Source organism: Prinia subflava, chromosome 7 (genome assembly GCF_021018805.1).
Source record: "Prinia subflava isolate CZ2003 ecotype Zambia chromosome 7, Cam_Psub_1.2, whole genome shotgun sequence".
NCBI classification, from domain to species: domain Eukaryota; kingdom Metazoa; phylum Chordata; class Aves; order Passeriformes; family Cisticolidae; genus Prinia; species Prinia subflava.
In genome coordinates, this window is record NC_086253.1 from 11,153,491 (window position 1) to 11,167,380 (window position 13,890).

At 43.9% G+C, this 13,890-nt stretch overlaps 1 protein-coding gene across 2 annotated transcripts in view; it reads right to left on the reverse strand.

The window, feature by feature from the left end:
• The window catches only part of SORCS2 (sortilin related VPS10 domain containing receptor 2), a 531,576-nt gene extending 518,532 nt beyond the window's left edge, over positions 1-13,044 (reverse strand). For both annotated transcript variants that reach the window (XM_063401574.1, XM_063401573.1), the window contains exon 1: positions 12,865-13,044. In XM_063401574.1, the coding sequence (XP_063257644.1) occupies positions 12,865-12,894 (30 nt within the window). In that variant the 5' untranslated portion in view covers positions 12,895-13,044. The remainder of the gene's footprint in view (positions 1-12,864) is intronic.
• Between the last annotated feature and the right edge of the window lie 846 nt (positions 13,045-13,890).

Here is a 13,890-nt window from a genome sequence, read left to right on the forward strand (position 1 = left end):
GTCCATGAACCTCAGTGACTGCACAGCAAGTGCACTTGCATCAGAGAAATATGCTGTGCCAGAAACCAAGACCTTGCATGTTTCTGCTTTTGACTCCCATGTTTTCAGGGCTCTGATAAAGCGACAGCTTGGATATATGAGATTCAAAGTTGCCTCCTGTGACAGCTTCAAACTCATTTGCTGTCTCTGCTTTCCTCAGATTGTGTTTGTTTTCAAAAGAAGCTTCATTCATTTAAATTCCTGCAATAAGTAACAGCTTGTAAATATTTAATTTCATTTAAAGGAAAAAGAATTCATTGCCTATCAGCTGGAAAAAGTAATAATGAGGCATACTTGGCAAAGTCCCACCCCGGAATGACATCACCCAAGTATGAGAATGACCTGCACTAACACCTTAACTTAATCCAGACAATAAAATCCACAGTAATGGACATTTCAGAAGGTGTGTTTTGCTCACAGTAGCTCTTTTATATATTAAATCTAACACTGAATAGATTATGATTATTTTTCAATTACACCTGGATGAGCAACCAAGTAATTTCAAATTCTTATTAGACGGCATGTGCAGATCACAGAACTGGAAATGGAATTTTGAGCATTTCATTTCTAATATTGACTATTTAAACTCATCTGGAAGCTTAACAGAGAAGCAGTGTATTTCATAGTATGTCCCCATCAAAAGTAACCCTAGGCAAGTTTAAGGGATCTCCTCACAGCTTTCAATTTGAGGCATTAGGTGAAATATACTGCTCCTGGGCTAGTTTTAACCAAGATGATGTGTTTTTGGGGACAATTGTTTTTTAAAAACATCTGCTATTGCTATGCACCAGAGCTATGATGCTGCCATGAACACAAGATTTCCTTAAGCAATGCCATGCAGTCTGTCCAATTCTACACACAACGTGTGACCAAAAGTGAACACCTATTTCCACTGGAATGGCAACTCCCAAACTGGTGACATGTCAGTGTCATAACTAACAGTGTCTTTTAAGGTCTTTTTTTCAGATGGAATGGGAAAAGTGATGCTATTCAAGCCCTCAGGGGTGAGAAAGGTGATTTAATACTGAGAAGGAAATGAAGGGAGAATAACAAAGGAGACACAGAGAGACAAAGGAAGAAGGAAGGAGGAATGAGACATACAGAAAAAAAGCAGACAGGAAAGTAACAGAAACAAAGGATCTCTGCAGAACTTGCCTAAAGGGGAGCAAAGTTTGTGACTGACTGATAGTGACTGTGACAATCAGGTTCACTTAATAAATACAAGTCTATCTAGTGGCTAAAAAAATAAAAAGCTTGTCTATTTTGTACAAACCATCCTCATACAATAGTCTGTGGATCAAAGACTATCTTTATATTATTCCCTGGCACAGAGTCTATGCCTAAATGTGAATTTCAGTGCTGTCATCTCAATGGGCTCAACTTCTAAGCTACCGACCCCTGTGAAACATCACACTGGGCTGAGTTCTGCTCCCTCAGGGAAGCCTTGATGTACTTCACAAAGCACAGCAAGGCAATACCAGACTTGCTGGCAGTTTCTGCAAACAAGATAAAAATTACATCCCTCTGTAGCTTTACATTCCCATCTTCAGGAACAGACTCTCACAACCACGAACATTAGAGCCAAGATGTAATCCCTCACAATAGATGGACATTGGATCAAACAAGAAGTGGAGGCACTTTTTTCATGCAGCTCCAGTGTTCATAAAGCCTCTCCTGCCTCAGAAACACCAAAAGCACCCTGAACATTCCTGTGTGCTTGCAGACTGATCAAACTAAACCAAAGTTTACTAAACTAAAGTCCACACACTGATGAAAAAACTTGTCTTTCATTCAATTCCTATGCTGTAGCAGTTCATGTCAGTTTAAGATGTGCTTTTCTGCAGTTAACTAAACCACAAAAATATTTTATATTGATAATTTACCAGCTAACAAACCAGTCCTCACATGGATTATAGATAGTACTCTGATATCAGTCATCTCCCTCCCAAGGGTTTTTAAATCAAGAAATGGAACACAGGGTACAAAGTGTTTATATAATAAATTTTAAAAATTCTCTCGTAGCAGGAGCAATGAGATTATTAAAACATTCAAAGCCTTCTAAATGAAGCCCACTTTATGAAAAAAAAAAATCTGGTTAAAAGCAGTTGGAAGAGGAGGAAGAAAAGAAGGAAGGAAGGAAAAGAAGATTTTGTTAGTGGCCCTCAGTGCTCTGCCCAGTAGCCCTTGAGAGATGCTGCAGGAAGATGAACATAAGCATTTCATTATGAACTGAAAACCTGTTCACTGAGCTACATCCTACAATTTTTAAGCAAAAGTGCCTGATTCAGCCTATATGCAGGGAATCTGTTCCTTCTGCACCTTACTTCACAGAAGCTGACAGGAACCAACAAATTAATCACTGAATCAGGAAGTGGGTTTCACAGAGCTACAAAAATGCGGTTCAGCTGACATGCAACACATCTTTTTGCTTCTCTTCCTTACAGTGGTTTTAGCAGTGTTAAATAACAGTATCCCAAGAGAAAATGAGTACATTGATAGTGGGCTGCTTGCTCCAAAAATATGGACGCTTTTGCTCCATCCACACATACTCTTCCCTCCTGCATGTGCTCAGCAGCATCCTGGTGGATGTCACATACAAGAGAGCAAAGAAGAAACTCTGGATTCTTTCATATTTGTTTTCCCTATCAGGCTGGGAAACTACAAAGAGATCTCAGCTGACTCTGACAGTATTGGCCTCTCTCATCCAGGGAGAAAGAAAAGCTCAGAGCCACTAACAGTAACAGCTTCCCAATTTTCCACCCTAAGCACCAACCAGAGAGTTCACTGTCCTCTGTAATCTGTCACTGGTGCTCAGGACACAGCTCTCCCTCTGAAGCCACCCTACTCCCAGCATAAATGCTTTGCATAGTTTCTGTTCAGCTTGTACTTCTCACTCAGGGCAAAGAACATGTTTTGAGACTGCTCTCAAGGCAGCTGAGACCTTTCCACATACTTGCCATTTTGTGGTTGGGTAACAGGCAGGGAAACTCAGGAAACCACTGATTAAAAGCCAAACAAATAACAAAATATGAAATGGCCTTGTACATCAAAAGCTGCAACTTTGATGGTCCTGCCGCCTATGAGCAGGCGTCTGTGCTTGGGAGAAGAAAGCTTTTTCTATGCTCTAACCTCATGAAATACTACAATGCTAAAGATTCCAAAGCCCTATGCACTGCAATTAAACTAGTGCACGTTACAAGACTAAAATCACAGAGGCCAGAAAGAATGAAGTTCACTTAGCACATGTGCAGAGCAGTGTATGGCAGCCACATATCACCTGAACCCTTACTACTCTCAACAGAGCCCCACAAAGTGCTCAGAAAGAGCACAGAGGGATTCTTCCCAAAAGCAGCTGGGAACTCAAGAGACAGAAGTTTACTGATACCAACCTGCCATGGAGGAGGATACTGGGGTTTCTTTAGTAATGAATCGTCAGAGCCTGTAAGTACAAACACACAAATGTATAGCAGATCCTAATAATCTGATTTTGTCTTCCTTTTCTACTGGGAAAATCACTGCAGGTTGAGGTGAGGTGGGCACAAGAGCATTAGTCTTTCTATGACATCCAATTGCTCCAGCATCACCAGCCAGGTGGGTGGGAATCTCCAGGCATTTGCAGCCACAAATCTCCCCAGAATTCAGCTCATGAGCTCTGCACCAGGCTGATTGTTGGAGCACTGCATATGTGCACAACATCCATTTGGAATCCCATTGACTGGTGGTGGAGAAGCTAGGATCTCTGCACAGAGAAAGTAATCCACCTGTTCCTGGCACATGCTGCTTTTGTTTGGTTTATCTCTGTTTTTGTATCTCATCCGTGGAGCCCTTAAAGCCATGCATAAAATAGAGCTGCCCATACTAAAGGAACTCACGAGTTCCCTCGGGGTTATACTCTTACCTCTGCCTATGTTAACACTGGTGCCTCCTTAGGCTGAACACCAAAACAATTGCTGGGAACATAAAACAAGAGCTGAGAGAAGTCTATTCTGCTCTCTGTAAATGGCAAGATTTAACGAGTGCTGCTGCAGATTTAGATGTGTTAGACTTCACAAACAGTTCCAATCCTCTGAAAAGACCATGTTACAAGGTATCTTTCTGCTAGCAAACACAGGAGAAATATCTTATTGTACCCCTTGAGGATTTTATGGCAACCTACTACCCCGATACAGTTGTATTTTCAATGAAGAAACTATTTCTTGAGTCACATTTTCCACTGTGAAACAGTGCTGAGAGCTCAAAGAGTGATTCCAACACACTCCTCTCTCTCCGGCTCCATCCCCTTGGGCATCTGGCTTGCGGTGACAATTGCTGGTGGAGGGAAGCATGTGAATGCATTAATGGTAAACAGGCTCTTCCTCACCACCTGAGAAAAGCAGATTTCTCCACCATAGCTCAGTTAGGGAGGCCAAGCTGTGCACTGGTAAAATTTCCAGGTGGAACAGCTCGATTCTCAATCATCATCCTCATTATTTATCAGTATTACACAGCACTTAAATGCTACCAACTCAGAGCAGAACCCCACATGCAGGGGGAGGACGGCTCTTTCCCTGGGCACTTTCAGTCCAGGGGCCAGAGCAGAGACAGCTACTGTTACTGATAAAAAGAACTGTTTTCACGGAGTGGAGCTTGCCATCTGCTAAAACTCAACACATTGGCCACTAAACATGGGCCTACTGCTCCACAGGAGTAAGGACACGTCACAGGGGCTGCTGCTCCCAAACACACTGCTGCAACACTCATGCAGCTTTACTGTGCCTCCAGTGACAAAGAAACAAAGCTCATAAAGTGAATGGGGGGAAAAAAATTACATACATCTACTTCATCTACTAGAACAAACTTTTAATAATCTTACTGCACAGAAACCACAAAAAAACAGCTCTTTTTTGCTAATGACCAAATTAAGTCTTTCTTTTATTACTTCCCTTTAAAAATATTTACTGTTCTGTGATTTTAGGAAAACAGATAATCATGAGAGCAATTAGAAGAATGCCAGAAATTACCAATAATTTTTGTGTGCAAGTACATTTCTAAAAATGTGCCTGTCAGATACACAACAGACAGGTACTATTATATTTAGGTACTGTCCTATCCAGATGGTACAATTAAAGAGCTAGCAAAAGTGAGCTATAAAAGAAAACTATAAAAGTCAAAATAAATGCTATTCAGAGATATAATTATTAGTCTACAAGAGCAGAAAAAGTACAAGCACTGAGAAAGAAACAACTATGTTTCAATAAACAGCTAAACAAAGGCAGAAAAAATATATTAACTACAGGTTAAGTTTCACTGATACTGTTTTTAGTCACATAATCTTCAGACTGTTCAATGATCTTGAAGTGCCAGAGTCTAGGCATTTAAATTAAACTGGACTACACATAAAAAGATCAAAACAAACATCAGAACAAGCCCACAAGTTTGCATGACCTGTGAGAGTCTTCTCTCCTCTAAATCCTGGGCTGTACTGTCAAAGGAATAAAGAAATCACAGATGTGATTTTCTGTAGTCCTGCCTCTTTCAGGTGTTATGGTGATAACCACTACTTTAATATCAAAGTGCAAAGCTAACTTTTAGGCAAAGGCCACCCCTAGAGAAGTACTATTGTTCTCACCTCGCAGGTAGGAAACTGCAAAATCACCTATGTAAGGCAAGTGGTATTTCAGAAGATACTGGTGAGGTAACTGGCAAAAGTTCTTTGGCACCACTATTCAGCTTCAATTTAATCCAACAGCTTGAATTTGGATCATTTGGAACCTCATGCTCTGTCTCTGGCCAAGCCTTAAATCTCCCCCAGGCATCAGCTGTACCTCAGCTCTTGCTCAGAGCTCGCAGACGAGGTGACAGGGCTGCGCAGAGCATCACCAGCCCTGCCAAGGGCTCTCAGCCCTGCAAGACAGCAGCACCTCAGCATCTCTCCTCTTTCCATCCACAACAGCCTCATCCAGGGCTGATGACATCCAACAGGATTCGTAAGCCCAGCACTTTCCACACCCAGCTTTCCCAAGCACCTCTGTTAAGATTGCCAGGGATCACTCCAGAGACCATCCCCATCTCCTTCCTACTGCAGAAGTCCAAGCTTAGACCTAATGGCTGAATCAGAGAATCACAGAAAGGTTTGGTTTGTAAGGACCATAAGGTTCATCTAGTTCCAACCCCCCTGCCATAGGCAGGGAACCTTCCACTAGACCAGGAATCTCAAAGCTCCATCCAGCCAGCCCTTGGACAGCTCCAGGGATGGGGCACCCACAGCTTCTCCAGGCAACTTTTCCCAGTGTCTCACCACACTTGCAGTGGAGAATTTTCTCTTTCCTAAAGAAGTGAAGCACAGCAAAGGATCCCACCCATTATTTCTTTAAAAGTGGTTTTGTCACTGGTGATTTGTTAGAGTTTTATATTATTATTACTGTGATGAGGTTGGGGATGGAAACGTTTGGTAAGGAATGTGAGACTTTGAGAATAAAAATTCTGAAGATGTTGTATGAGGTTATCAAGTTTCATTCTGTGCTACAGCAAGAACTCATATACTGCAGAATACTTTCAACCTATACTTTCTGCTTTTGCATAAATTAAGTTGAGTTTTCAGAACATAGAGGGATCTCACTTGATTGTACTGCAGATGTGAACAAACATTGGTCTCCTGTATGCGAACAAACTTTGGTCTTAACTGACACAACCATAAAATACTATATTTGGACAGAAAAACTTCTGTAATCTGGGCAGTTTCATGTTTTAAATTCATAAAGTGGTCCATACGTTACAGAGCTTCCCACTTTAGCAGAACAATTAGTGGTGTTTTGAAAAGCTCATCATTTTCCCCTTCCATTCTTCCAAAAAGGATCTACTACTCTATTGAATTTTAATGATGTCAAAAGGGATGTTCTCAATCCTTTCTCCAAAGATCTGTATCAGTAGATTTCTAAGACCATCAAACTTGGGAAGAAAGCATTGTGTTCCCACTGTGATAGTGAACTGCTATCCCCAGCCTAAACACATCCCTTACGATTGTTTCATTTATCATGCACGTGGAATCCATCAGCAGTATCAGAGGGAGGGAGGATTTCAATCTGGTGTCTCTCCAGACTGTGCATTGCTAAATTTCCCTCTTAGATTCAAACTGAGCTTGTCCCAATGTTGGCACAGGAGTATTACTATAATAGCTTGCTCCTAAGCAAGCCAGGTAATGCCAGCCAAACCAGCAAACCAGGTAAAACCAGGTACGGCTGCAGGTGTGGAGGGTTCACGGAGGAGGACTTTGAAGAATGTTTGAAATATACTAATTACTAAATTATTAATTTATTAATTAAAGTATGTATCACTTTGAAGTGTATGCTGTCTCTCTCTCCCTTAGCAGTTGGAATCTGCTGAAATGTGGGTAGAACTCAGCAGGCAGCAATATGACTTACAGCCAGATGCAAGGCTGGTAAGACACAGAAAACAGTGGCTGGTAGAACCAAATAGTTGAAGTAAGCCAGAAACTTTATACCATTAAAAAAAGAAAAAGGAAAAAGAAATTTTAAACTCCTCATTTACTTCAATCAGATTAAAATCATTCTGCTTTCCATGTGGGATTCTGCTGTGCTATTCAAATATGATTATTGGGTTTGGTTTCTGTTTGTTTTTACAATCACACTATCATCTCAAGGAATTTTAAGAAAAACCCTCCCTATGGGAAATCTACTTTTCACTTTGCAATATATCTGCCATTTATCAAAGGTCTGAGCTGTCAGGATTTTTGACCTCATGCTCCCTTTAGTTTCATAAAAAGTAGTCTGCAGAAACACCACCCAAACCTTACCACAAATGGACTTTAGCCCATGTTTGCATAGATAACTACACTTACCATTACAGGCAGTGCTAATGTTGAAGTCAATGCTTTTTATAATTTTCCTCACAATTGATTGCAAATGAAACAAAATAGAAAGCCAAGTAAATAAAATATCTGCCAGAAGAATACATGTAGTGATCAAGATATTCTTTCACCATATCATATATGGTGAAACTATCAAAAAGAGAAAGTTTCTAAATTAAACAAAGGATCTGTATATCAAACATAGACAAGTCTGGATCAGCTCAAGTTTTTGTGTGTAGCAATATTGGTAGACATGCAATAAACCTTTCTGGTAAGTTGCTGCTTTTTAAGACTCAAGAAATTATCTGTATATTTATATTTATTTTCCATAACAAATATATTTAGGGGGGATTATGACATCAAGTTACTGGACAAATAAGTGCCTGCATGGACTTCATATTTTGACAACAAACAAAAAAACTAAATACTGGCATCATGAAACTGCAGGCTTGGAAGTAGCTGGCCAAAGTCCTGCTCACACCACTTTAGCAGTCTGCACACAGCATGAAGAGCAGCCCCTGAATCAAAATCAATTGTGAATACGAGTCTCATTCTCCCCCTGTTTCTGCTTTGGCTTTGATTTTTTTTTTTTTTTTTAATTGGCCAGTATGAATGCAGAATGGGAATTCTTCAGGAGGGTCAAAAAGAATACAGTTTTGCAAACAAAGTTGTTCATCTAGCACCAAAAAAAAAGCTCCTGGGATGACTAAGGACACTCCAAAGGAAAAGTATGATTTTTAAAAGCTGGCATGAATTGACTGTTTTTCCCCCAAATCAGAAAGGCTTGTATATTTTTAGTAAATCTAGGCACATGTATATTTAGCTTCACACACTAAGGGCTATTCTTTTAGCAAGCTACCTGTAAATATTCCAGTTCTCAGTGTTATTTATCAGTCACACGGGTGGCAGTTACTTGCCCTTCCCACAATAAATGGTGTGTTGCACCACCCACCTGCCATGTCTTCAGTTTATGATATTTTAAGACTGGCAGGAAAATTAGTTCCACTTGCATGAGCCTTTGTTTGAAAGTAAGACCACACAACAGCTTTCTGTGGGCAGAGGGGACAGAGAGCAGAAATACTAATTGCAGGAATTCACTAACCAGATACATTCTTGCTGTGACAAGTACTGGCTTTGCAGACCTGCATCACCAGTGACGGTTTTGACTATACATCCCACTGCAAAGAAAGGTTGGCAACATGCTTCTTGTTCATAGGATTTGTAAATAATTATTAGACTACAAAATAAAGTAATGAGGACACAAAGTGGGAAGCAATTTGCCTATCTCCTGGTACAGCTCTCTCTTGACAAAGCAAGGAACGGTACCCTGATCCTCCCAGTGATTCAAGCCCACTTTACAATCCCTGCAACCACATCCTCTGCTTTGCCATCAAGGCCACCATTTCCCTAACTCACCAAGCTAAGAGCATTACAAGACGACAATAAGTAAACATCAGACTTCTACAGTACAGAAAAGAGGGAAGAGAGAGGATCAATTTAATTTATAGCCTCCCTAGCTCCTTTCAAAACATCTCATGCAACTGAAAATCTCATGCTCCTACTATTGCAGCACAGGACGATTAACATGGTGCAATTTATTTTTTAAAAACTCCCTGTGCACATCAGCCTAACCTCTGCCCCTCTCACATTTATGGTTTTGCCCTTGATCCCCACACATGAGTACTCCATGGCAGCACTTTCAATGAACTGTTCATGCAGGTGAACATCCCTAAGAGATGCTGCTGTGCCCCCTCTGCTTTTATAGTTGTCTCTTCACCATGGAGCTCAAAGGAATAATCCTATTGCATATTTCTTCTTCATTTATTTTACTAGGTGAGGTGTTTAAGAGGCTTTGTGGTCATCTGGAGCTCATCACTGTCAAATTTTCAGCCCCGCAGCTGTAAGGGGTAAAGAAACTAGTTTAACTCCTTGGTTTAGAAAGCGCTGAGTACCTCCAATGAGGTGCCAAATGTGTGTGGTGACACTTTCAGATTGCTGAGTGCCTCCTGAGGTTCTCAGGGACTGATCCAAAACTCCACTGTAGGAATGACAGCCCTCCCCTTGGCTGCAATGCGCCTGGGACAGAACACAGCTTCAAGACTCAAGGCTGTGCTGCCAAGACAAGGAAAAACTTGCCATGGATTTAAGAACACAGAATAAGGTGGCAGGTTTGAGAAGCACTAGATTTTAGCATTCCTACCTCCAAACAACCCAGAGTAATATAAATAAATACATACATATCTACTTAAATAAACAGACATTCAAGATTACTTGAAATATGTTTGAGATCAGGTGCTTATTTTCAGTTGTTTGAATATAACACACAAACATGAAGCAAAATTCTCTCCAATCCCCTTGAGTCCATCCTGTTTCCTTTGAGCTTAAAGTGTTTCTTTCACTCCTTAAAAAAAAAAAAAAAACGAAAAAAAAGAAAAAGAAAAAGAAAAAAAAGAAAAAAGAAAAAAGAAAAAAGAAAAAAGAAAAAAGAAAAAAGAAAAAAGAAAAAAGAAAAAAGAAAAAAGAAAAAAGAAAAAAGAAAAAAGAAAAAAGAAAAAAGAAAAAGGAAAAAAGAAAAAAGAAAAAAGAAAAAAAACTCCATGAATTGTCTTTACAAATTATATTTCTCTGGAAGCCTTTGTTTAACATGAGCTCTTCTTTTGGAATCATGCAATAAAACAAAGCTCACTAACAAGAAAAGAAGCTGAAAAAATGCTGACAGTCATACTGTAAAACATCCAGTGCAAAGACTGGCTGCTTTCACTTGGGTTAAGGCAGCAAAGTCTTTCATTAACAGGTCACTCATCCAAATACAGTCTTGCTTGACAGTAATCACCTGATGGCAGGCAGAGTAAGCCTCATACTTTGTAAGAACCTCTGCAAAAGTATATTTTATTGAATATACAAATAATGTACAGAAAGTCTGCAGGTGTTCATGATGAGTGTATCATTCTGCAATTCTGAATTAGTAAACAGCAACAAAGCAAACAAAAAAGAGCTAAGTTGCAGCAAAGACTGTAACACTTCAATTTCTTCTGACAGTTGCCATTTATCTTTGCTTTTGAAGAGATTGTGTGGTAGTATTCTAGAAAGTGAGCTGTAGCATACTGTGAAGAAATAATAACATTTTAGCAATACAAGCCCTCACTGCAGCATCTGTTATTAAATCTTTGCAGAGAGGCGAGGCGAGACCGCTAGTCATAACTGTGGATTAGCAAGGTTCTACTATATTCATTTTAGAGTGCAGAATGCTTTGCATGAAAGCTGTTACTTGCCTTCTGTGTCAAAAAATGAACTTATGCCAACTTTTTAATACTGAATTCTTCAAGGAAGCTGTCCTAACAGCCTGCAAGCAGTGTCCACAAAAAAGGCAGCAGTCTAACAGCAGAGAAATGGAGAAAGAATAGAATCGGAACAGCTGATGCTGCTGATTTGCAACACTTTCTTTTCATAGAAAATGACCATCATCTTACACTTCCTTCCTGAGCAAATCAAAAACTGCCTTTGAAAGTGACAAGCTTTATGATGCTGACTTCAACTCTGACACCTGATTATACAAGACTATTAACATAAGCACTCAGCATGCTCCAGGGAATCACTGCATCCTCATCAGGGGAGCCTTAGCAGCTCCACATCCTGGCTGACTTCCTAGCAAGGGACCCGGGACTTCAGGTCCTAGAGAAAGGATGATAATTTTCATACTTAGGAGAAGTATAACACACACACTATGAACTGAGCCAAGTTTAAGAAAACTTTACACTAAATTCACAAAGTTCAAGCAGAGTCAGAGCTTAGCTGAACTGTAGTTAAAACACTCAGTTTTCCACAAACACTAAAATCCTCCAGGAGAAAGTTAATCTTAAGCTTTCATAACGTTTTTTTCCTGACTATGAAGTTACACAGACAGTGCAAGGTGCTATGTAATATTTACCTATGACGGCCACTGTTATGATATAATGTTTCAGTGAAGAATAAATTAGAAGCAGCAAATCCCTGAAACCACCCGTGCGAATACACAACCATTGATGGATCAATACATGACGAAGTGAAGACTAGCTGAAACTGAAAATTAGTATAAAAAATACTAGTGGCAGCCACCGTGAGAGTTGCTGTCTAAAACAGATAAACAATAAAAGCAAGACACATTGCTTTAACTGTGAAAAGTTGTGAACACTGATGCTCTAATCTAGTATCACTGGTCCCGGTGCAAGATTTTTATCCACCGATGTGGCTGGAAAAGCCCCCTCGGAGAGCTGCTGCTATTCCGGACCTTTGCGGGACGTCCCTACGCTCCTGCGGCGCCCGGCGGGGCCGTCCTGCTCTCCCACTCCTGCTGCTCACATCACCTCAAGCCCAGAGCTACGTTTTATTTCATTTTCGGTTCGTTTCGGGTTTTTCTTTCCCCGGCGCTTGAGGAGGCAGAGCGCGGCGCGGGGGAGATTACACGGGGATGACTGAATCGCGGTGAATCGATTAAGCCTCGACAATTTAATCTGGGACTTCACGCGGGGCTGGAGGAGATAATCCCCGCACCGCAGTTCGTCCGTGCGTCTCCTTTACCCGGATACCCTGGCACAGATCCACACGGACGGGGCACGCCGACCGCACACGGACTCGCCGGTCCGGAGCTAAACCGCCCTCCTCCTCCTCCTCCCCGCAGCGCGGCGCACACCGCGCACCCGGCGCCTCCGCAAGATGCGCGCTCGCAAACTTTCCAAACTTCTGGGGAAGTGGCGAGGGGTACGCGGGGTCGGCCCGACCACGGCGGCGTTTCGCCTCCCGGCGGCACCTCCCCGTCCGCAGCACCCGAGCGCTGCCCGCGGGGACTCCCGCGCCCCGCGCCGGCCGGCGGGAGGCGGGAGCAGCGCGCTCCGGCCGCGCTGAGGCCGGCGGAGCGCAGGATGCTCCCCGCAAGTTGGAAGAGCAAAGCAACGGCAAGGACAGGGACCCCAAACCCCGCCCGCACCGCCCCTCGCACTCACGCTGCTGTTCTCGCCCGTCCAGTGCACCATCGCCTGGTTGTGAGACGCGTCCCCTTTGAGCACGAAGGAGGTGCTGATGAGGGAGACCTGCTCCCGGCCGGCCGCCAAGGATGCTCTCCTGGAGCGGCCGCTCCCCGCCGCCGCCCCGCCGCCGCGCCGCGGCTCCGGCGGGCTGCGCGCCCCGCGGGTCAGCGCTACGGGGCGCGGGCGGCCGCAGGGCTCCGCGCAGCGCGGCGCGGCGGCGGCGCCCAGCAGCGGCGGCAGCAGCAGCAGCAGCAGCAGCAGCGGCGGCGGCGGCAGCCGGGCAGCCCCGCGCGGAGCGGCAGCGGCGGACACGCGTGGCCCGCCGTGCGCCATGGTGGCTCTCCGGCGTGGTAGTGACAGGCGGGGAGGTGGCGGGGAGGGAGGGAGACACCGCGGCGGAGGGCGGGGGCGGGGGAGGGCTGTAACCGGAGCGGGGCTCAGCGGCAGCGCCGTGCGCGGGGCTGCGCGCCCAGCCGGGGCGGCGCCGCCATCTGCTGGTCCGCGCCGAAACGCCGGGCGGACTCCGGCTCACGGACGGACGCGGGCACTCGCGCCCCGCGGGAGCCGCGGCGGCGGCGGAGCCCCCCGCGTGTGAACTTTCACGCAGAGCTCCAGGGAGAGGCTTTCCAAGGCTCCTCTCTCCAGGGAGAGGCTCTCCGAGGGCGCCCGGACAAGATTCACGCAGCCTCTCGGGGCGGGTGCGCTGCAGCCCGAGGGGCGCTGGGGGCGAGCACCCACCGCTGCCTCTTTGGACACGAGGGATGCCCTTGGTTTGGCCGTCCGTCCCAGGAGCCTGCAGTGAAACCCTCAGAAAGGGTCCGCGGTCAGAAGCTGAGAGCCGAGGAGCAAATGAAGCCGGTGCAAAAATACAATTCCTGTCATTAGGACAAGAGCTTCCGTGGGGAAAAGGACCCTGTCCATCCTTCTGCCCCTCAACTCCTAGGACGCACCAGGCTCATCACCTGCATTGTCCAGAGCTAATTAGGAACCGCTAATCTGTTG